Source organism: Sorex fumeus, unplaced genomic scaffold, assembly GCF_029834395.1.
Source record: "Sorex fumeus unplaced genomic scaffold, SorFum_2.1 ptg000007l, whole genome shotgun sequence".
NCBI lineage: Eukaryota > Metazoa > Chordata > Mammalia > Eulipotyphla > Soricidae > Sorex > Sorex fumeus.
Genome location: NW_026606064.1, coordinates 22034041 through 22057568, shown reverse-complemented (window position 1 = coordinate 22057568; position 23528 = coordinate 22034041). Strand labels below are relative to the sequence as shown.

The 23528-nt window shown below is 42.9% G+C and overlaps 1 protein-coding gene across 1 annotated transcript in view; it reads left to right on the top strand.

Annotated features, from left to right (window-relative positions):
* Positions 1 to 23528, top strand: part of KIAA1549L (KIAA1549 like) — a 310071-nt gene that overhangs the window by 207522 nt on the left and 79021 nt on the right. The window contains exons 10-12 of the mRNA XM_056135481.1: positions 6043 to 6214; positions 13933 to 14096; positions 21863 to 22053. Coding sequence (XP_055991456.1) covers positions 6043 to 6214; positions 13933 to 14096; positions 21863 to 22053 — 527 coding nt within the window. The remainder of the gene's footprint in view (positions 1 to 6042; positions 6215 to 13932; positions 14097 to 21862; positions 22054 to 23528) is intronic.

Here is a 23528-nt window from a genome sequence, read left to right as displayed (position 1 = left end):
CTCACTACTTTTACTGTGGTTGGGGATGTACCAATTCATACTGCAGATGTAAGGTTCTGTTCTCTTTATTTATTTCATTTCAATGCACAGAGCCCTCCACGTTCATGATGGACACATGACCACAGACTAGAAGGCTGTAGCAGACACTACTGATGCTTTTGCCTCAGTTCCTTTATCATTTCTATGACTGTTGGTCTCCGATTCTTTATTAAAGGGCAGCTCTTGAAATGTTCCAGAATACACATTGCCCGTGCCAGGGATCGCCTGTAGTGCTGGGGAATTCACCAGTAATGGGGAGGGGAGGGATATAAAACCTCAGCTCTCTTGCCTCTTGGCTAGGAGAATCCTGAAGCTTGTGTTTTAGGTTACTTTCAGAGCTTTCTTCCCAGAATTTAGCTTTTGTTTCCACTGTGGCAAGTGGCAATAATTCACCCTTTCTTAACTCACCCTTCTGTCACTTCCTTGTACTTCCCACATAAACTAAAAGCACAAGTTCTCAGAGCCTACTTTCTGAGGGAACCCAACAAATAGAGTAACCATTTTCGTAGCAGAATGTCTTCCTAGATTGTCTGTGGGTGGGGGTAAGAGGGTGGGGTGAGAGTGGTAGTGATGGTTTGGACCCAAAAGTACTAAGGGCTACCCTGCTCTGCTCAGGAGTGACCCCTGATGGTGCTTAGGGGACCATAGGTGGTACCTGGGATGCCTGTGTGTAAGGCAAGTGCCTTAACACCATCCAGTTTAAGAGTGGAGCAATCTCTATCCTGTTCCAGCCAATCCACAACCCTAGAATACTACTGATGCTAAGGTAGAGTCCATTTCTAACATTTGCTATGGTAATTTAACAAAGCTCTGTTGAGCAAGATAGCAAATTGCAGAAGTGCTGTTGGTTGTTGCCTCTAGAATGTGGGCTTCCAAACTGGAGTCTAGCTTACTGCTCCTGGAATGTGAACTCCTGAATAGACCACATCTAGTGTATAACTTAACCCCCCCTACACACACACACACACACACACACACACACACACACACACACACCAGTTATTCTAAGAGGAAGCATTTGAAAGGAAATTGCAGACATTACCACAATCTATCTATAAACCATGCTCCTAGGTCTTCTAGAATATTCCTCCCTTCCTGAAACAGCATGGTGCCCTCGAGGTGATTTCAGGTCCCTGTGTCACAGCGGGTGATTTTGATCTCTGTCATATTGGATGTTGCTTTGGGTTTCTAAGACTTTCAGGTCTGTGACAGCTAAAGTGATGGTGAAGTTCTTGTGACAGGTTTGTGATTTCCTCCCTATGGGGTCCTTGTGAACCCTGAAATACATGCCTATTTAGATAACAAGAAGAAAGTTGTTGGCACTGAGGACAATGAAATGTGTTCTGCCTCAGCTGAAGGATCCATCCTATAATCTTGGTGTTCTTTGTAAATCTAAGGAACATACCACATCTACCTGTCCTAAAGTGCCCATTAAGATGTTCTCTCCCTCATTTCTTGAGTACTCAGTGTGCATAACCCCTTTCATTGCTTGAAAGTAAATGAAGCAAATAGGAACTTATTTCTGCAAACCTCTAATTCCAGAGGTTGTAGATCATATTCTAACATCACCCTTTAAGAACTCTTACTAAGAGCAATTCACTATTACATAGCATTTAAATGGAGTTGTTAGTTGGATGCTCGTTCACCTTCTGCCTGTTTGTACTAACACTATTATTTCCTCCCTATTTCCTCTTCTACAATGGGAAGGAATAATATGCCCAAGTCCCCTAAATAAAATTTATCCCACAGTTTACATCATATTTCTACCCAGAGGACTTTTTCTGTACCCAGTTTAAAAAAGGTGAGCCACCCTCATGACTGTGGAAATTTAGGCGTCTAGAATTTAAAGTTATTTTTCTAGTGGCTGTATTTGTAACATTGGCTTCAAAGATAAATATATGTGACCAATAAACATGTAAAAAAATTAGACTCCATTTGTCATCAGCATAAAGCAAGTTTTCACCATCACAAGATACCATTTTCACCTGCCCTAGGTAGTAAAATGTAGAGAAATGACTCCTTTCAACACATAGTTATGACCAGATGGGTGACGGGTGAGTGTTAGACCAATCCTTATAGATTACTTATAAACTTACTTTCCAAAAAAATTTTTTGAGGAGTGAGAGCCCAACACTAATGAGGGAAGGGTAACTGCAATGTTTCTCAGTCAGTGTTCAGAAAACAATCCTGTAGGGGACTGTGAGGCAAAGAAGTTCTCTGACCAAGTCTGTATGGGCAAGGCTGGCTGCATCCTGGACTCCTTCAGGGATGTCAGTATTCCTAAAGCTCAACCTGAAGATCTGCCTGAAGAAGTCATAATTTTGTTTAGCATGCTGGTTTTCAAATATAAATGTCAACAAGACCTTGTTTTTAATTCTACTTTCCTCTCCTTAACATTTTATTATGAACATTTTTTTGTTGTCTTTTTGGGTCACGCCCAGTAATGCTCAGGGGTTTCTCCTTGTCTCTGCACTCAGAAATTACTCCTGGCAGTGCTCGAGGAACCAAATGCGATGCCAGAGATCAAATTTGATCAGCCGTGTGCAAGGCAAACCCTCCCTGCTGCACTATCGTTCCACCCGTATTGAACATTTTTAAACTCACAGAAAAGTTGAAAATTTTATACAATAAGCTCCCATATACCTATTATCTAGATAAAATAAAGATTTATATAGGAAATTTGGAAATATACCTAACTCTTAGAAAAAAGAGAGAGGCAAAGCTCTAAAACACCCCAAATATGGCTAGGAGTGATCCCTGAGTGCAGAACCAGAAGTAAGCCCTGAGCACTACAGGATGTGGCACCAACCCCCCCCCCTCCACAAAAGGCTGTATTATGTTATACTTTATCCTTGATAAAACATATAATTTCTATAACATAAACTAATATAGAAATACCATAGAACATTGTAGAAATTCTTATAACTGGGTTCCTATAATATTTTCTCTTGTATAAAGCTTGTTTGACTCAATATGGTATTTTTAAGATTCACCCTTGTTGTTTTAATTCATTAGTTTGTTTCTGTTGATTGCTGAAAAAAAATCTCTTGTGTGAATATACATAGTTCATTTATTCATTTTTTCCATCCATTCTGTTGATTGACTCTAACTTCTTCCAGTTGTTTGATATTATAAATAAAGCTGCTATGAATATTCTCCTATAAATATGCTTTTATTTCTTTTGAATATGTAGAAGTGAAATTGCTGAGTCATAGGATTTGTGTGTGTTAGTTCTATGAGAAACTATACTTTTCCAAAGTGGTCCATTTACATTCTCTACCAAGCTCATATTGAATTTTAATTATTCCACATCCTCTCTTACGCTCATCACAATGTATGTCCTCATCCTTTTAGTCATTGTAATGGGCATCTCATGGTTTTAATTTTAGGTTACCCTATCGAGAAATTTTGTATACTTACTAACTAGATATTTTCCTTCTGAAGTGTCTTGTCAGTTTCTTTAAAATCACTTTTTATTGGGTTGTAGTAATATCTATTTCTGTTTTCATATGACACACATTCAAAAGAGTGTAAAAATACATAAAGTTTAAAGATTATTAATAAAAAGGATCCATTAACTGAAAAACTTTACCCCAGAAATCTTTTCTCTCTCTTTTCTGATTATGTGTGCTCGCTCCCTTTCTAAGAGTTGGGTATATTTCCAAACTTTCTATTTAATCATGCCTTTATTTGATGCATAGGTTTTTCTTTTATTATTTTGCCATGTCTGTATCTGGTAAATAGTACATTATTTTATTTTTGTTTTAAATTAAAAAAAATTTTAACTTTATTTAAACATCGTGGTTTATGGCTTATTTGTTTGATTATTATAAACAAAGTTGTTTATAATACAGTTGTTACGAGCATTCAGTGTCCAAACATCAATCCCACCACCAATGTGACCTTCCCTACACAATTGTCCCCAGTTTTCCACCCCAGCCTGACCCCTTAGTTTTTTGTGTTGTTATTTTGGGGCCACATCTGGAGGTGCTCTGGGCTTACTCCTGACTCTGTGCTCGTGGATCACTCCTGGCAGGCTCTGGGGACCTTATGGACTTCCAGGGATTGAACCCGTGGGTCAGCTATGTGCAAGGGGAGCACCCTACCCACTGAGCAATCATTCTGGTCCCTTGAATTTATATTTTTACTTGGTCTTTTTTTTTTTTTTTGCTCTATGTCAGGCTTAAAAACAAATATTGACACAAATAACTATAGTTCATGGCCTTTTACTACTCTAATATTTCAGTATGTTAGGACTCACTTGATTTTCAGATTTTTTTGTTAACTCATTCGAATTTTCAGTTTTTTTGTTATTTGAATAAGGCCACTATGAACACTTTAATAATATCATTTTTATCCTATATAGGGGCTGGAGCGATAGCACAGCGGTAGGGCGTTCGCCTTACAAGCGGCCAACATGGCTGACCCGAGTTCGATTCCTCCGCCCCTCTTGGAGAGCCTGGCAAGCTACCGAGAGTATTCGATATGCCAAACACAGTAACAACAAAGTCTCCAATGGAGACGTTACTGGGCCCGCTCGAGCAAATCGACGATCAACGGGAGGGCCTTTACTTTACTTTTTACTTATCCTATATAATATTTTTATCTATGAAAATTAATAATATATACTTTGGGGAAACTATACTATATATTTTACTATCGATAATGTTTATAAATTATGACAATAAATATTTGTAGCTTCCTAAATATTAAAAATAAAGGATTAGTTATGTTTATGAGGCATATCTCATAATGCCATGTAGAAATTAGCATATACTTTAGGATTAATGTTGGAAGATATGAGAAAATAACAAGATATAAATGCTACATGTGAGGATGAGGAAAAATCTTATAAAATAATAAAAGGTTTATATGAAAAAGAGCAAAGAATAGAAACCAAATATTCTGAAATGATAATAGCAATTTATTTGTGGTAAAGGGATTTCTTTATTTTGCTTTATTTTGTCATTTTTTTCCCTCCTTTTCTTTTTGGGTCACACCTAGCAGTGCTCAGAGGTTGCCTTCAACCATTTAGGGCCTGAGATAGAACCTAGGCTTACTGAATACAAAGCATGTGCTCGGATCCTTGAACTCTCTTTAGACCTTAAGTCATCTCTTTTTGTTTTGTTTTTCTTTGTTTTGGTCACACCCATTGTCCTCTGGGATTACTTCTGGTTCAGCACTCAGGGATCACTCCTGGTGGTGCTCAGGGTACCATACTGGATATTAGGGAATGAACCTGGGTTGATTGTGTGAATGGCAAACACTTTACCAACTGTACTATCTCTCTGGCCTCCCTTAGATCATTTCTTTTTGTTTGTTTTTATTTTGGGGCCACACCCTGAGATGCTCAGGGATTACTCCTGGCTCTGTGCTCAGGAATCACTCCTGTCAGCATCTCAAGGGGACTATATGGGGTTCTAGGAACTGAACCAAGCGGGGTGCATGTAAGGCAAGTGCCCTACCTGCCGTACTGTCTCTCAACCCCTCCATAATGTTATTTCTTGATGATTTTTGGTACCATGAGTAAAATCAACAAAGGTTATTTTGGGAAAAGAACTTTGATTTTCCATGTATTGCTTTGTTCTGAGATGGTTTGAATTGCAGATGCTTAAGTTCATTGTTTTCCGTTTTTTTTTTTTCTGTCTGACAATTTGAAATTAGACATCTTGTGGCGAATAACCCACATGCCCTGAATTAATGTGAGGGCCTATTTTCAAATGAGGCCAGAGTTCCCTAGAGGCCAGAAAACATCTCTTCCTCAGCCTTTTTGTCTCCATCCTCAAAGGGTTCTTCCCAGATATTCAAATCCTTTTCTCCTCCTGTTTCTTGGGAGTGTTGGTGACAGAAAAATATACAGAAATTGTATAAGTTTTATAAAATATACAGAAGCCTGAAATAGTCTTTGTGGATCCAAGGAAAGCTTCGACACAGAGAGAGCCATCATTGAGGTGAGAGCAGGATTGATGTAAGATGTAAATACTGTTTCTCTTTTTCTGAAAGATGGTCAAGATGCAGCGGGTACCAGGACCCAAGGACCCAGCAGAGCTCACTTACTACACCCTGTACAACGGGAAGCCACTGTTGGGCACTGCAGCTGCCAAGATCCTCAGCACCATTGACTCCCAGAGAATGGCGCTCACCCTCCATCACGTTGTCCTTCTGCAAGCTGACCGTAAGGGGCTGTCTTTCCATTTGCTATTTTTAATCCCATTAAATGTTTCCTATAATTCAATGTGATTCCCAAAAACCATGACAATGGCCCCAAAGCTAAATGTATTTTTTCTTCTAGAAGGTTCTTAAATCAACTGTTTTCTGTGTTGCTTGAAGCAGTGAGTTGGGGCATATGTTTTAACGCTTAGATTTAGAATGATATTTTATCCTTAAGTCATACTCCACTCCTCTTCCTGATATAGTTTAGCAGACAGCTGGAGAAATCTCCATACCTAAAGATTATATTTGTCAGCTATAAACTGAAAGATAATGTGAGTTAATAAGCATTGATGGAATCCTGTATGTGCTCCGTATTAGAGGACATAAAGCAGACGTGACCTGGGCCTAACAACGTGGCTCAACTGGTAAAGCACATGCTTTGCCTATGCAAATCCCTGAGTTCAGGCCTCAGCACAGCTTGGCTCAGTAACCAAAACCAGAAAGCAAATAAACAGGAGTAGGTAAAATCTGGTCCATTCCCTTAAGGAACCCAGAGGCATTAATGGAGATAGAAAAGAATAGACTTTGGGAAAGTGCTTTGAGGAGGCAGTAGATACAGGGTCAGCTGAGTGAGAATGCTCTAAAGAGGCATCAAGAAACAATGGACAGCAAATAGATAATAAAAATACGAACTGCTTTGGCTAGAGCTATAGTACCGCAGTTAGGGCATTTGCCTTGAGTTCACGGCCCACTTGGGTTCAGTCCCAGCATTCCATATGGCCCCCTCCACCTCTAAGCCTACTGGGTTGATTCCTGAGCACAGTGCCAAGAGCAAACCCTGAGCTCTGCCAGGTGTAGCCTCCAAACCAAACACAAACAACAACAAAAGCCTTTTTGATGCCCATGGTTTGCAATAGTACTCTTTGCTGTATGTAGATTTTTCTCACTTATTCATCTCCAAGTTAAGATGAGTCCACATATCAGAATTGGCACTAGGTGGCCAAGATAGGATTCTGGATCAGTCTTCAAGTATGTGTCTTTTGATTGTTTCATGCTAAGAATTCCAGCAGAAAGGGTGGAAGCATTCTAGGAGGTTACTAGTAGCATGGGCAAAACGCAGATAAACAAACAGTACGAAGTATGGAATGAGAAGTTCTCATTGCCTGTGGTATTGAAAAGTTGGGAGGCATTGATGGTATTGATGGAATAAGGAAGACTTTTGGAAGGCAGGACAAATAAATTGTTGGGGGTATGATCTGCTGCAAGGAGCTATTGAAGATTTCTGAACAGGGACAAATATTATTGGAACGTGCCTTTTATGAAGGGAAGTTCATTTACCAGCAATGACAAGGATGGGAAGAAGCAGGAATGGTAAGGAGGCTGTGTGGTGGTTTGCTCAGGTATTAGAGACCTAAATAAGAGCTGAAAGACAGGTGGGGGTGGGGTTGTGGCCCCGGGGAAGATCACATGCTTATCAGTGCAAAGCCTGGGTTCAATCCTTGGCACCATATGGCCCCAGAGTACTGCTAGAAGTGGATCAGGATTCCTAAGTACTGCTTTCACAACAGTTAAAAAAGGAAAAGAAATTGAGTAAATGGAGCTGGAGGTGATCAAGGTGGGAAGGTGGGAGATTGTGTGGTAGAAATGTTAGGGTTGGGCCAGAGCCGTAGTACGGTGGATAGGGCTTTTGCCTTGAACACGGCCTACCTGGGTTCGATCCCCGGCATCCATATAGTCCCCGGAGCACTGCCAGGAGTAACTCCTGAGTGCAGAGCCAGGACGAACCCCTAAGCATCGCCGGATGTGACCCATGCTGCTTTAGAAACTGACAGAGATCATGGTTTTCCTCTCCGACTTCCCCTCCCTTTATCCGTTTTTGAATGTGGCTTCCAAATGATGAGCCGGCCTGCAGGTTATGGCTTTCATATTTGCTGGTCTACACAGACACACCTGTGCCTAGAAATGGTTATTCTCCGCCACCTGTCTGAAACACCATTAATTTCCTTCCTTTTGCTTCTCTCCTCCCTGCTCCATGGTCTTTGATTCCACCTCTGGTTAGGCTAACTACTTGCTTCACTGGCTTTGCCGCATCTTTTTAAATGGGGGTTCCCCGGGGTTCCTTTCTCAGCACTTTCTCAGAACACCCAGGGGCATTCCCAGCTCTGGCTTAACTGGATAACATAAGGCAGCTCTGGTTCCTTTGTGGACCTTCTTGTATGAAGTTTTGCATGCTGAAGGATCACAAAGGCTACAGAAAGTTAAAATAAACAAATAATTAAAAGGCTGTCACTCATACCATTCACATCTCAAGACTGAATTTTATCTGTTTCGAAAATGAGTTTCTCTCGCTCCACAGAAGTAACACCATGGCAGTCAATTTTGTGTTTAGAAATGTATTGGTAACAGGGATATTTTAATGATTTTCAGAGATGAAGCATTTTTTCAAGAATACTTCTGCATTGATGCTTCAAATATTTATTTTCAAACTTGAAATATAGATGTGAATGGTGTGTTAGAAAGAAATGCATTGAGAGAACACGTGTGAAAATCATTGCAGGCGTGGTGAAAGGTGATGGTCTTGGAGGGGAGACTCCTGCTGCAAAGAGGAAGTGGCTACCTGGGGCTAGAGTGGGGAAGGGGGGATGGAATCAATTGCAAGTTTGGTTTCCAACCAGAGGGGTTCTATTAATATTAAATGTCTACTAGAGTTTCACACGGCAGAGCTTGCCAAGCTACTCGTGGCATATTCAATATGCCAGAACAGTAACAATAACAGGTCTTAGTCTCCTGATCCTGAAAGAGCCTCCAATACAGCAGCATTGGGAAAGACAAGTAAGGAGAAGCTGCTAAAATCTCAGGGCTGGGGCGAATGGAGACATTACTGGCGCCCGCTCGAGTAAATCAATGAACAATAGGATGACAGTGATACTATATTTTCAAGCAGAACTTAGGAGATATATATGCATTCATTCCTTCAACAAAGTCTCTTTGCATACCTTTTATTCACCTTGCACTGTGCCATGCACTGGAGACAGAGGAATGAAAGAAACTGCCAACCTCCCCTCTGCTTCTGGGCTCCCTTTCTTGAGCAGTTGGGTGTCAAATGAACAAAATAAATGACATGTTAGATGCTCTTAAGTGCTGTGGAGAAAAATTAACAAGGAAGGGTCAAGGGATGTCAAGACGATGATAGTTATGATTTTAAATTGTTGGGAGGTCAAGAAGAGGAGCATTGAGGAAGTAACCTTTGAGTAAGTATCTAAGGACATTAAGGACAAGGTTCTAGGCAGGGGGATGGCAGAACCCATCAAGGAGGCACTGATGGAGCCGCAATGAAGTCAGGAGTTCTGAGGAGGGAACACAACAGTCTCAGGCACCTGATCCTGCTTGGTGGGATATGAGACCAGGTTGCTTTGAGCAGGGGAACAACATGGACTGAGCAGCTGCCACTGACTGCACCCTGGGGGACCCTCCCTCATATCTACTCATACCAGCCATGAACTATGATGTTTGACAGTCTCACAAGTGAATTCAAGGAGTCGGAGGGATAGTATACAGGGAAAGGCACTTGCTTTGCACTTCACCAACCCTGGTTCTGTGCCTGGCACCACATATGGTAGATCCTGAGCACCACTAGGTGGTACCTCTCAGTAATCAGGAATAGCCCCTCGGTGTGTCCCAGCTCCCCTCCCACCCACCCAACTCCATACCCGATTAAAGTGAATTAGAAACGTTTTTATTAAAAATTATCAATATAGTTTCATATTTTCTTTTTTATTATTTTTTAATTAATTAATTTATTTTGAATACCCATCCCTCCACCAGTGACCATTTCCCACCACCATGGATCCCAGTGTCCCTCCCACCCCCCCATCCCACCCTGCCTCTGTGGCAGGGCATTCCCTTTTGTTCTCTCTCTCTCCTATTGGTTGTTGTGGTTTGTGTAAGAGTTAAGCCTGATTTTCAGGGAGAAATATTGGATGATTTACTTTCCATTGATCACTTTGTATATAGGGAGATGTCACGCGGCCACTTATGCGGCCACGTGGTTTGGAGTAAAGGTCCTGGTTCCCGCATACTCGAGCTATGCTTGTAGAGGCTCATGGTCACCGGGGCTCCATCTGGAGGAGGCAGGATGCGGCACCTACCCCATCTGGGACTTCCCAGTGATCTCGGCTCTTTTTGGAACCTGGTGCATTCTCCGGGAGCTGCAGAGCCACCCAGCAGCCTTTCTAGAAACATTTTTGAATGGATTCGTTCTCTTTTCAACCTTTGTTCCATATCAGAATAACTTGTTCTGAGTTTAGATTATATGAACCCCTTGACTTTATTCCTTCCTACAAATAATTATGTGTATGCACGTGTGTATTCGTGTGCACACACACACATAAACACACACACACATAAACACACACACTTCCATTTATGCAGTCCATTCCATTTATGTGTTAACTTGAGACTGACCTTAACTGTGAATTTCAGATAAATGACTTTTAATAAAAATGACTCCCTTCCCTGGTGCTCAGCTTGCTTTTCTGCAAATTGGGGATAAGAGTAGTAGGTGAAGAGCTCATCATCTATGTGCCTCTCACACAGGGATGTTCAGAATGTGTCTGCTCTTCCTATTCTTCCTCGACTGGTTTTCCTTCAAATTAAATAGCCATCCATTTCTTGTCACCTCTCTACAGGACTTTGTAGTTTTACATTACTAGGACAATGAATATATTGGGTTTGGATGACTTCAGTTGACCTACTTTTACTATGGCCTTGACTGTTAAATGAATTTATTAATGTGCATAAGACAAATCTATTCTCTTGTCATTATTTAACTAGAAGCCAAGGGATTTGGCATACTGCACCTAGAATGAATATAACCACCAAAACAATAAAGCTAAGAAAAGCAGAAAACATAAAAAGATTTTTCTCTTGCTAATGAATACATATATAAATGCATTATAGGATAACGGTCTGATACTCTATACATTTTTATTAGAATAAAATAGCAAAAGAGACAGATTAATGTCTTTTCACAGAGGCACTAAGCTTTAAAAAACGCTCATGGCATAAAACTCACTTATAAATACTGAATTGCTAAAAGCATCGGCAATTAAATGTTTAGTGTCAACAGAAGCACATTATCTAATGAGCTGTTTTCAGAAGTTAATAAGGTGATTAGTCACCAATTGATAAAAGACCATGGCAAAGCAGTTCTTTTGTACTAATAGTACTCCAGATCCAAGAGCTTCCTAATGTGAAGTAGAACTTGGTGCACAAAGTATGGTTGAAGTCAACTGGTAGTTGAAGTTAGAAAAAAAGAAATGGGTAAGCTCTTCTAAGGGCTCACCAATATTGCAGTTCCTATTCTCCTAGAGTCTTTTTTAAATTCCAGGCTTTGGTCCTGAGCTTTGAGACTGTAGTAACACTCATTGCTCAGAAGCATTAGTAATGCCAACTCATGCTCACTCATGGGATATTGGCCTGAGCAACTACAAGAAAAGAGGTGTCATTTTCATTTGCTAGATGGAAGACAATCACCGAATAACTTGGAGAGGTGCTTGAGAATTGGGTTGTGGACATATTAAATTTGTGATATTTCCTAAGTATCCAGTTGGAAATTTGAGTCAAAAGTTGCATATAGGAATATAGAGTTCAGTGTAAAGTTCCAGGTTGAAAATACATAACTGAACATCTTTATAGCACAGATGATGCTTAAAGCCAGAGGTCTAGGAGATGATCTGGGAAGTGGAGGAAGAGGTCTGGGGTGCTGAGAACAGACATTATCCCCTGGCTGCAGCATCTTCTAGGATAGCCCCAGCACTCAGCCAGATTTCCCAGCCAGGTTTCCTAGCTAGAACAAACTTTTGCCTGCTTTTTATCTGTTTTCGGATTTCTTGCAGACCCCACTCCGTTCCAAGAACTCTATTCCTAAGGGAAATTGTTCTTAGGTTACTGTTTTTATTCTGTCCTCTTTTAAGAACATACTGCCCATGTTGATTAGGTTGAAGTGTCTTCTAAGTTTCCTTAATAGTGATCATGGGCTAATAACCCCTGTGTGTGTGAGTTGGTTTAAGGAATGCAGCATCTCCAAAGGCCATCGTCAAGTCAGGGGACCTGTGTGAGATGTCCCCGGAGTTTTACTGTGACTCCCTAGGCTCTGCATTTCTAATCTGAAGGGAGCAGACAGTAACCTTACTCTTTTCTACCTTATTCATTTCTTTTTGTTACAAAAAAATCACAAAAATTTTGAAGGAAAATCAATACAATTTTTTAAAAATAAATAAACTGATTCTGGGAAAGACTCATCCATCTCACGTTAACACCTTTCCTTTTTTTATGTTTACCGAACCCAACCTAGCAAAAAACTGAAAGAATCACACATGAATACCCATGTTCCAACTATCTAGCTTCCATGATGACCATTTTACTGTACTTTCCATAACCACCCATCTGTTCATCTTTCCAACTATCAATGAATGTATATATATAGATATATATATACATTTTTAAATGCATTTTAATGTTGGAAACATTGTAGATTTTAGCTCTAAATGTTGGCATAATATTGGTTACAATATTTGCTCTTTTTAAAAATATTCTTTGTTTGTTTTTGCCACACCCAGTGATGCTCAGAGCTTACTGCTGACTCTGTGCTCATCGGGTATCATTTCTGACAGGCTTGCAAGGCATTGAACCCAAGATGCAAGGCAAGCACCCTATCCACTGTGCCATCACTCTAGCATCAATTGCCTGCAATATTGTTTATGGTGATTTAATTTAAAATTTACTTTAGAGAAAATAAAAAGACAGAGTTATGACCCAAATCCTAGCAAGTAGACCATTGTTTCATAACCTTTTTATGACTGTGACCCTCCTGGCCTTATTTCTTTTCTGGGACACCCAAATCCTACCAATTGGTACCCTCGTCTTGTGCCATGGCCACCCATTATGTGATTTTTACCTGTGGCTTTCCTTGAAATATCCTGGGACCCCAACGGGTCCAATGGTTCTGATTGAGAAACCCTGTTCTCTAGCATGATTATAGCCCTACTGCCCTTTGTAGGTTCATTCATCTCATCTCCCACCCACCTGGAGCTTATAGTTCTCGTAGCATATAAGTCCTTCTGACAATCACATAGGTTACTCTTTTCTCTGGCTCTAACCTTTTCAATGAGACCAATGGGGATTTCCAAGTTTCTCATCTGGTATTGGAGTGGAGGTGCGCATCCACTCAGCTACTTTTATTCATTCATCACTTTGCTACAATAGATAGAGTCTGTCTCTCTCTGACCAATACTTCGTGACTCCAACACCAACCTCATCCTCAGACTCTCCCCCTTCTTTTCTTCTCATTTGACTCTTGGGCCTCTCCAGGGGGGAAATTGATACCAACATTTTCCTGTTCCTCTTCTTAGTAAGAGTGAAGGCTTACAATTGTTGCACATCTGCTAGGATTCACAACAAAGCACCCCATGAACTCGTATCTGTTGTCTCACAAGATGATGTCCTGCTCCTTACAGAGGAGTAAACTGAGGCCCAGCGATCTGGAGTCATTTGTACAGAGCAAGAGCCTTTCTCTTTCAGCACCTAACTTGAGACTTTTGAGGTGTGTGGCGGGGATGGGGTGAGGGTGTGTGTGTGTGTGTGTGTGTGTGTGTGTGTGTGTGTGTGTGTGGTGTGGAGGTAATCCAGGCGACTCTCCCTATTTCCTATCACCTACTTCCTGCTGCCTCTTTCCCACAGCGGTGGTGAAGAACCCACCCAACAACCTGTGGATCATCGCCGCAGTGCTGGCACCCATCGCTGTGGTCACAGTCATCATCATCATCATCACTGCTGTGCTCTGCCGGAAGAACAAGAATGACTTCAAACCAGACACCATGATGAACCTGCCACAGAGAGCAAAGGTTGGCACAACGGGGTTGGGAGGGTGGTGTCTGAGGCTTGGGGCCTCAATATCCCTTTCCCCACTCTTTTTTTTTGGGGGGGTCACACCCTGTAATGCACAGGGATTACTCTTGGCTTTGCACTCAGCAGTTACTCCTGGCAGTGCTCGGGGGACCATATGAGATGCTGGGAATCGAACCTGGGTCAGCTGCGTACAAGGCAAACTTCCTTCCTGCTGTGCTATTGCTCCAGCCTCAAGCCTTTCCCCATTCTTGAGACCTTTGCAAATGTCTTCAGAAGCATCGTCACCTCATTTTGAAGGAGAGCCTCCTTATCTCCTTCCTCCACTTTTTTCTTTCCTCAAATTAAAAAAGACCAGGGAGCTAGCTCAAGAGGCTGGAATACATACCTTGTTTGTGCAAGACCTCAAGTTTAATCCCAGGAACCTCATAGCCCCTCCAGCAAGTACCTTGCATGTGCAAGACCCTAAACTTGATCCCACGTCTCCATAACCCTTCCAGCATCACTGGGTATGGCACTTATGGCCCTCAGCACCCCTGGGCCTGAGCACAACTCTCTGGCCTGTACTATAGGATAGGTAGACATCCCCCAAAATACGACAAAATATGCCCATCACCAAATTTACCAACTTTTTTTGAAGCTTAGAATACCAAGTTTCCAGGTCTATTTGGGCAGTTGTGTTCTTTTTGTTGTGTAATTGGGGCCTGCTTTCTTGCTGCTCATGTGTAGCTACAAGCACCTCCATATGCCTTACCTATAGCAACTTACCTAATCCTCACTGCAGCCCTTTGGGAAAAAAATGGTTATGTTCTCAAAGAGGAAATGGATGCACATGAACAAGAAGCTAGCTAGATCAGAAAGGGCCTGGGGGAGAGGGGTGGCCCTTTCCAGATCCACAGTTTTTATCAGAACTGATGAAGACCTGGGTCTCTTGCCTCCTAACCCTGAACTTGGGGACCACATGAGTCCCTTGAAATTTCCCTTCTTCATGTCCTTCTTCCTTCTCTGAGTGGTTTGTTTTCCAAGGCTGCCTTCATAAGCAGGACCAGAGTCCTGGCTGGCTGGTCTCTAACTCCAGTTTGGGCGGGGGTGGGGGGTGGGGGGGGGAGTGTCTGTTGCCTCTCTACAGTTGCACATGTCTGCCTCAGCTTCTGGTACTTGAAGACGGATCACCAGAGGCTGATTTTCCAGTCTCACGGCCTCCTCCTGACATTCCACAAAGGAATCACTGGTACTGCTCGACAGTGTTCCAATGCCTGACAAGTGTCTGGTCTCTCGAGGTCTCTTGCCTAATATGCTTGTCACAGCAGCCCTGTGAGATAGTTCAGGGCAGCTATTTTTTTTATCATCTTTATTTTACTGCTAAAATCATAGAGGAGAAAAATATACAGGATCTGGAGCTGGAGAGGTAATACAGGAGTTAAGGCATTGCCTTGCATGCAGCCAACCCCAGCTTAATCCCCAGCACCACATAGGGGCCTCTGAGCACCACCAGGAGTGATCTTTGACTACAGAGCCAGGTATAAACCCTGAGCATCATTGGATGTGGTGGCCCAGTTTCTCCCCTCCTCACCCCCAAGAAAACCCCATAAACAAACAAAAATTCAGAACTGGTTCAAAATCGCATCATAAGTAGCATGTCTCAGGCCCATCAGTTTGAGTCTTTGGGTTCTTTCTACCTTACACACCTCTCTGAACATCTTGTCCAGCTCAGAAAATCTGCACTGTGTCTGCCTGAACAGGAGCAAGATAGCAACTCCCAATAGACTTCCTGTTCATGGGAGCCCTTCAGGAAGTTGGTGCTTGTGGGCATCACATGTGCCTTGCTTTTTCTGCACAACTGTCCCTCGCTTCAGCCAAACAAGTTGACTGGATTTTCTTGTTTTAGCCCCGTTCCCCTGCAGTGGAAGCAACAGCTTAATGACATGTATTGTTTATGGGAGAGCACACCCTGAAGAATGTGGTTCTGTGTCTGTGGCACCGGCTGCCCAGGTGGGCCACAAAGGATGCAGACCTCGAAACTGCACAGTGAACAATGAACCGATTCCAGAATGGGGTTGTTCTTTCTTTTCCATCTAGCTTAGTGACAAGCCTGGCCTTTCAGATGAAATAGTAATAGAATTAAAGCTGAGCTCAGCCAGGAAGGCAAAATAAGCCATCCCGAGGTGGTCAGTGGCATCTTTGTGTTCTAGATGAAACCAGAATTTTACGAATCTGTCCCGGTGAGTGGGCAGCTCACAGTTTCAGCCCACCTATTGGCCTGAAAGCTGTCAAAAGTGGGGCAGATTGTGGGATTTCTCAGCACCTTTCATGTTCTGACCCTTTGCTTTGTGTGTCCCGAGACCCCTGGCTCATGTTGAAATTAAGTGTGTGATCCTAGATAGAATGAATCCACTGTGTGCTGTGGGGCTGCTTGTTTTCTCTCTCAATGAGCCTATGCCATACACTTTCACTTCCCAAGCCCTTTTATCCCAAAATCAGAAGCGTGGACGTGCCTTTTTCTCACTGCAGTCCCTCTGCGGTGGTGACCCAGTGACACTGCAGAGTCTGAGAGAAGAAAGCTGCCTGCATCCCTTCTCACTCTCACCACCGTCTCTCTCTCTCTCTGTCTCTCTCTCTCTGTCTCTCTCTCTCTGTCTCTCTCTCTCTCTCTCTCTCTCTCTCTCTCTCTCTCTCTCTCTGTGTGTGTGTGTGTGTATCTTCAGAATTCACTGAATTCTCAGGGACAAGCATAATGAAAAAGCTAGTATCCTCTGCCAACCCATAGACTAGGAGCACAGGGCTCATTTAGACTACAGGCTGCAGATAGTACAGTAGTTAGGGCGTTTGCCTTACATGCGGCTGACCCAGGTTTGATCCCCAGCATCCCATATGGTTCCCCAAGCACCACCAGGAATAATTCATGAGTGCAGAGCCAGGAGTAACCCCTGAGTGCTGCTGGATGTATTCCCACCTCTCCAGCACCGCACCTCCCCACAAAATAAATAAATAAAATAAAATACAAAGTGCCTAATACTGTTCCCTTCCCTGGAATGCTAAAACAATAGTGGAGGAAGTGGGGAGTAGCCTCCAGTGTAATAGGAAGGCGCTTTCTATCTGTTCACTTTGAAAAGGTAAATTTGGGAGCAGAGAGAAGTGTGACCCCCCCCCCCCCAGAAAAAAAAAGCAAAAACAAAATAGAATATAAACTGCAGAGTTAGAGGGAGTCTGGCAGAGATGCAGCCACAGATGTAGCATGCTAAGAGGAGGTAAGTGCAGCTTTGGTGGGAGCACTCTTTATAGAGAGGGTCCCTGGGGGAAACCCTTAGGCCATTGCCTATGGGTTCTTGCAGGTAGAGTGCTGAGAAACATGTAAACCCAGGAGGGCCAGAAGCCAGACCTTATGTCACTTCCTTCCTTTCATCCGGGTTCACTTCTCACCTTTTAGCAGTGGACTCACAGCTTTTTCCTGCTTGTTTAATCATGGTATTGAAGAGACTGTGGCTCTCTGGAGCAGACCACCTTCAGAGAAAGCAGTTAGGCCCCAACCCAGATACAAGGTAGAGCTTGAAAGACCTGCAGTGCTTGGCATCACCATCTGCTGGGGACACCCTGTCACCCCTAGAGTATCAACTGGTTCCTCTCTCTCACCTGCTCTTTGTTTGGCCTCTTGATATCTCGGTTTTCCCACTTGGGAAAGGGGAGTGATATCAATATTCACTTTAGATGTTGTGAGGATTAAGTGAATTGTGTGAATTTTTTTAAAATCTGAGCTGATATGTTTTATATATGTATACATATGTGTAATATATGATATATAATATATATGTATACTATATATATGTATAATATATTACATATGTCAATATATTTTTAATAAATATATCTGTCACTGTCCTGTCACTCTCCTCCTGTTGTTCATCAATTAGCTCAAGCGGGCCCAGTAACATTGTGAGACTTGTTGTTACTGTTTTTGGCATATCGAATACCTCACGGGTAGCTTGCCAGGCTTTGCCATGCGGGCGAGATACTCTTGGTAGCTTGTCAGGCTCTCCGAGAGGGGCTAAGGAATCAAACTCGGGTTGGCTGTGTGCAAGGCCCTAACCGCTGTGCTATATATTAGTTTGAGGACCACATCTGGTGATGTTCAGTCTTTACTCCTCGCTCTGTGCTAAGAATCACTCCTGGTGGTGCTCAGAGGACCATATTTGGTGCTGGGGATTGAACCTAAGTTGGCTGCATGCAAGGCAAATGCCTACCTGCTATACAATTTTCTGACTCCATAATCAGTATTATAAATAAGTCAGTTTTTAATTATTACATAGGCTTTCTTCTTTTAAAAGATCTGAGAACATGTCTTCCCTTGAAATTAGTGAAGATCATTTTGATGGAATAACCTGACAAGGTCACTGAAGTAACTATAGATTCTTAGTGAAATTGTGTGAATGGTGTCAAGGGTCACTCGTGGGTGTTCAATGGGCAACTAATTAATTTCAGGTGGTTTTTGAGTTGAGCCCTGTGTGTCAGAAGGACTGTATAGAGTCTTTCCCACTTACCTTTGTGGTCTTGGGCAAGTCACTAAACTATTCTGCTTTTGTTTTCTTGCCTGAAAAATGATGACTATGGTGTCTGCTCTGCTACCTCAGGAGGTTGTTGTGAGTGCCAAATGAGGTGTCAGCATTTGCAGAAAGTAAGTGGAGGGTGTGTTATCATTTTCTCTCTGTTATCCCATCATTAACCCAGGCTCCTGAAATATCCAGGAGATGACTTCGCCCCTAAATGAAGGGTGAGTTGGCATAGTAAAAGGGAAGTGAGTGAGGGGAGAGCCAGGGATAGCTTGTCCTCCTCTCAAGGGTCTTGGGGTGTCATGGCTGCCATTGGAGACTCCCACATCCTCCCAAGAGCCAAACCAACTCCGGTAGGAGATGCCCAACCAAGCTGACAGCTGCAAAAGGAAGAGCAGGGTGTAAGAAGGATCATCAAGCAGTGATTGGATGTTCCAAATCTTGGGATCTTAATAACGAGTTCAAATCCTGGCTCCACCATAGACCAGCTGTGTGAATCCAGGTTTGCTACATAACCTCAAAACTTTGGCTCCTTCATCTTTAAACTAGGAAGTGGTAATTACTGTCACCTACTTGAACTGTATTGAGGAAGAAATTACAATTGGTGTAATGTGCTCAAGACTGTCCAGTAATATCAAATGAAGCAGAACCTGAGCTCCTTGAGAAAAGAGGGCCAGTTACTATTTATCCTTACATCTCTAGCACCAAGCTCTAGGCACAAGAACTACAGTTACAGGGGGCTGGAGCGATAGCACAGTGGGTAGGGTGTTTGCTTTGCATGCTGCCGACCCGGGTTTGATTCCCAGCATCCCATCTGGTCCCCTGAGCACTTCCAGAAGTAATTCCTGAGTGCATAAGCCAGGAGAAACCCCTGCGCATCGTCAGGTGTGACCCAAAAAGAAAAAAAAAAAGAACTACAGTTAGAACAAAACTGCACAAGTTAATAGTGGGGAGTGGGGGATGGGTGTGGAGGTATAGCAGAAAATAGCCAATAGAAGATGAGGATGGGCAGGCTAAGATCAGCCAGAATGTGAAGGGCCTGAATTGGCTTGCCAATGAGTTTGGATATTGTGAGACAGTTATTTATTTATTTTTACTTTTTGGGTCATGTCCAGCAATGCTTAGGGTTTATTCCTGGCTCTGTGATGTGGAATCACTCCTAGCTCTGTGCTCAGGAATTACTCTTGGCGGTGCTCAGGGGACCCTATGAGATGCTTAGGATTGAACCCGGGTGGGCTGTGTGCAAGGCAAAAGCCCTCCCTGTTGTACTATCGCTCCAGCCCCTTATGAGACACTTTGAAAGAGGGAGTGACCTGGGCCTGGTACAGTTTTAAGGAGAAAATTTGGGAAATTTGTCGAGGGTGGAAAGAACCGAATGGAAATTACAAAACCAAGAGAGGAAACAATAAAATGGTGGGCCTGGGGGGAAAAAAGACGAGTTTCTAGGAATATCTCAGTTGAATACAATTGGTGGCCTATGGTTATAGGATGAGTGGATAGTGCAGTGTGCTGGGAACAAGATCCAGGCATCGAAGGCACTATTCTGGTTCACATAGTGCCCTGGTGAGAGAGAAAGAAACAAACATGACTTCAGAGATACATTCCCAGTTCCTGGCTTCAAATATCAGAGGCTCCCAGGTGGGTCAAAGTGCGAGGGCCCCCCAAAAGTGGTAATGGTGATGATGCGTCCCAGAGCGAGCCTCCGAGGACACTTATGGAACTCCCCTATGGCAGAGCTACCAATGTCTTGAAGTCTTGTGAGGAAGCTGTGCAGGATTAGCATGAGGACTACACCTGGTTTTGGAACATGACAGTTAAGTGTTGAGACTCTGGCCATACACAGTTCCGGCCATGAGGGCTTTATGTGACCGCCAATCACATCAAGTTCTGATGGAACCTAAGTGGAAGTTGAGTTTCATTGCCAGGTTTTCTTGAAGAGAATCAATGAAGTTCATTTCACCTGGGCTATAAGATATAGCAGTAAAACCAGTGCTATTAAAATGTAACCATTGGTTCCACACTTGCTTTGTGCTTATAGACATTTAGCCTCAAACTGATTAAATTTACTTATTTAATCCACTACTTCATTAAAGTTGCTCATTGAAGTTGAGGGTTGTTAAATATTCCTCAAATGCAGACCTGTTACCCTGTTTGCCCCCTTTTATAGAGGAGGAAGCTGATATGCAGAGAATTTCAGCAGCATATTTTGAGTCTCCTAGCTAGCTAGCAAGTAGCACTGTCAGGATTTGAACCGAGGCTTTACTTTCGGAGCTGCTTTAAGTCTCCCCATTTTCCTGCCTCAAATCTGCATTGTGGTGCTAGGGGGTGTAGGCAGAGTAGAGACATTCCCAGAAACGAATTGAACATGCCTCTTGGGTTATTATTACCCCACTAATAGATGTCTGTGGGGTTTTGCTCACAGCTGGCCTATTCACCGGGGAGTTCAGACTTTGTGTAATAAAAAGCCTTGCTAATTTCTCAGTAATGAATTACAGGAGGGCCAGACTCTTCAGGGAGAGGCGTGGATTAAGGAGTGAGTCCATAAATTTCACTGTATTATTATGAATGATTATACTGTTCACGTGTGTATGCCCCCCCAAGACACACACACATGCACACACATACACAGAGACACATAGACATACATACATACATACATACATACACACACACACACACAGGCACACATTGACTTTCCGTTTTCTGATTTGTTATTTCTTTCCAGAGGGAAAGCTGCTACCTTCATTTTTCAGATGATAAAATTGAGGTTCAGAGTTCAAGTGATTCCCCAAAGTAACACACCTCTTATTGGAAAAAAGCTGTATGAGTGGAGTTAAAGGATGATGGAGATGTCCTAGGTAGAAGTCAGAGCAGGGTCTGTTTAACAGGTCAGTAAAGAGTGTCTGATAACCAGAACCAGTGACTTCAACCCAAGATCTAAAATTCTTTAAAGAAGTTTGCTGTGACCTACATACTTGCAGCTTGTTTGTGCTATTTGCTGTTCTGGGTAAGTCTTACCTGTACCCACTGAGGTTTATGTAGCTTGCTGGGATTAACATGCAATCCAATTTTGCAGGGAGAGAAGTTGTGGTGTTGATTGGCGTTAACTGCGGTGCATCAGGAAGCTGAGCAGAGCCCTGTCTAATCCTGCCTTCTCTGAAAGCTCCCCCTTGGAGTCCCACTTTGCCAGAATCTTGATTGCAAATCTGTTCCCTTTGTAGCCGGTGCAAGGTTTTGATTACGCCAAGCAGCACCTGGGCCAGCAAGGGGCCGATGAAGAAGTGGTCCCGGTGACACAGGAAACGGTGGTGCTCCCCCTCCCTGCAAGAGATGCTCCCACCTCCCAGGAAAGGGACGTCGCCCAAGATGGCAGTACCATCAAGACGGCCAAGTCAACTGAAACCAGAAAGAGGTAGGCCTGGGGCGAGCTGCTTCCCTCAGTAGCAGGGGGAGAAATGGCAAGGGTGAGAGCAGCCAGATCCAAGTATAATCCCACTGTGTTTGTTATAAGTTCCCCTTCGTGCTCATTTGGAATATTTGCAGAGACTCAGGGGAGCAGAGAGCGCCCCACCACTGCTTCTCCCGCTCTCCCTTTTGTGAGACTTCACTCACAGAGCAAACTCAGTGGCAGAGGTGTTTGTTCTTACATTTATTCTGTTTGGCACTTGTGTCAGGCTCCTGTTTTGTTGTTGTTGTTGTTTGTTTGTTTGCTTTACATTAATCTCAAAAGCATTATCTTAGATTTCTTATGTGACATTGATGTGACTTATGATTTTAGTTCAAAACCCAGTTTAGTTTTTCCTATGAACAGAGCACTTTGGCAGGCAAGCTGCAGAAAGGTTAACAGGAAAAAGAGTGTAGAAAGGTTAACAGTGAGTTTCTGACCTCAAGGATCTATGGAAGAGAGGCAGAGAAAGAGCCAGAATACCCAGTATCATCAGGGAGTGTCCAGGGATGAGGGCAGATACAATGAAGAGGAAGAGTTGACTTGTGGGGAGGACAGAAAGTGGAGGGTGAATATGCAAACCAGACTTTGAAGAGTGAGTGGGGGGCCCAGCCATGGGAAGAGATAGAAGTGTCCCGTCCGAACAGCCATGCTCCCTGCATAGTTAGAGTCCCTGGAGTTTAGAGCTCATGGTGGAACAGAGTGATAGATGCAAGAGGTAAGTGGCGGACACAGCAAATAAATGCAGGCTATGGCGGGATCCGGAGAGATGGTACTTGCCTTGCATGTGGCTGGCCCTGGTTCTGTCCCTGGTAGCACCTATTGTTCCTTGAGTACCTCTTGGGGTCACTTCTGAGTATAGAACCAGGAATAGCCCCTGAATGCCTTTAAATGTGGCCCCAAACCAAGGACAAAGGTGTGGAGAGTCAACTTCCAATCCAAGGAATTTGATATTTATTCTCTAGAGCAAAGATTCCCAAACTTATTTGTTCCACCCCTTTACAGAAGAAATTACTCCACAGCAAGCCTCCACTGCCCCAATCACCACCGCTATATCTACCTTCATTTTTAGATAGGATGTATATGAGACACATCTAGCTGTTCTTGGGGCGATGCCTAGCTTTGTTCTTAGGGATTTATCCCCTGCAGAATTCAAGAGACCGTGTGGTCCTAAGGATTGAACCCGAGCCTCCCACATGCATAGAAGGCACTCAGTCCTCCTATGCATTTTCATTTCAGTCCTTTGAACGTCTTTCTACTCCCAAATCTACCTTTTCAAAGTGAACAGATAGAAAGCACCTTCCTATTGCACTAGAGGCTACTTCCCACTTCCTCGATTATTGTTCTAGCATTCCAGGGAAGAGTACACTATTACTCACTTTTTTCTTTTCTTTTCTTTTCTTTTCTTTTCTTTTCTTTTCTTTTTGTGGGGTAGGATGTTG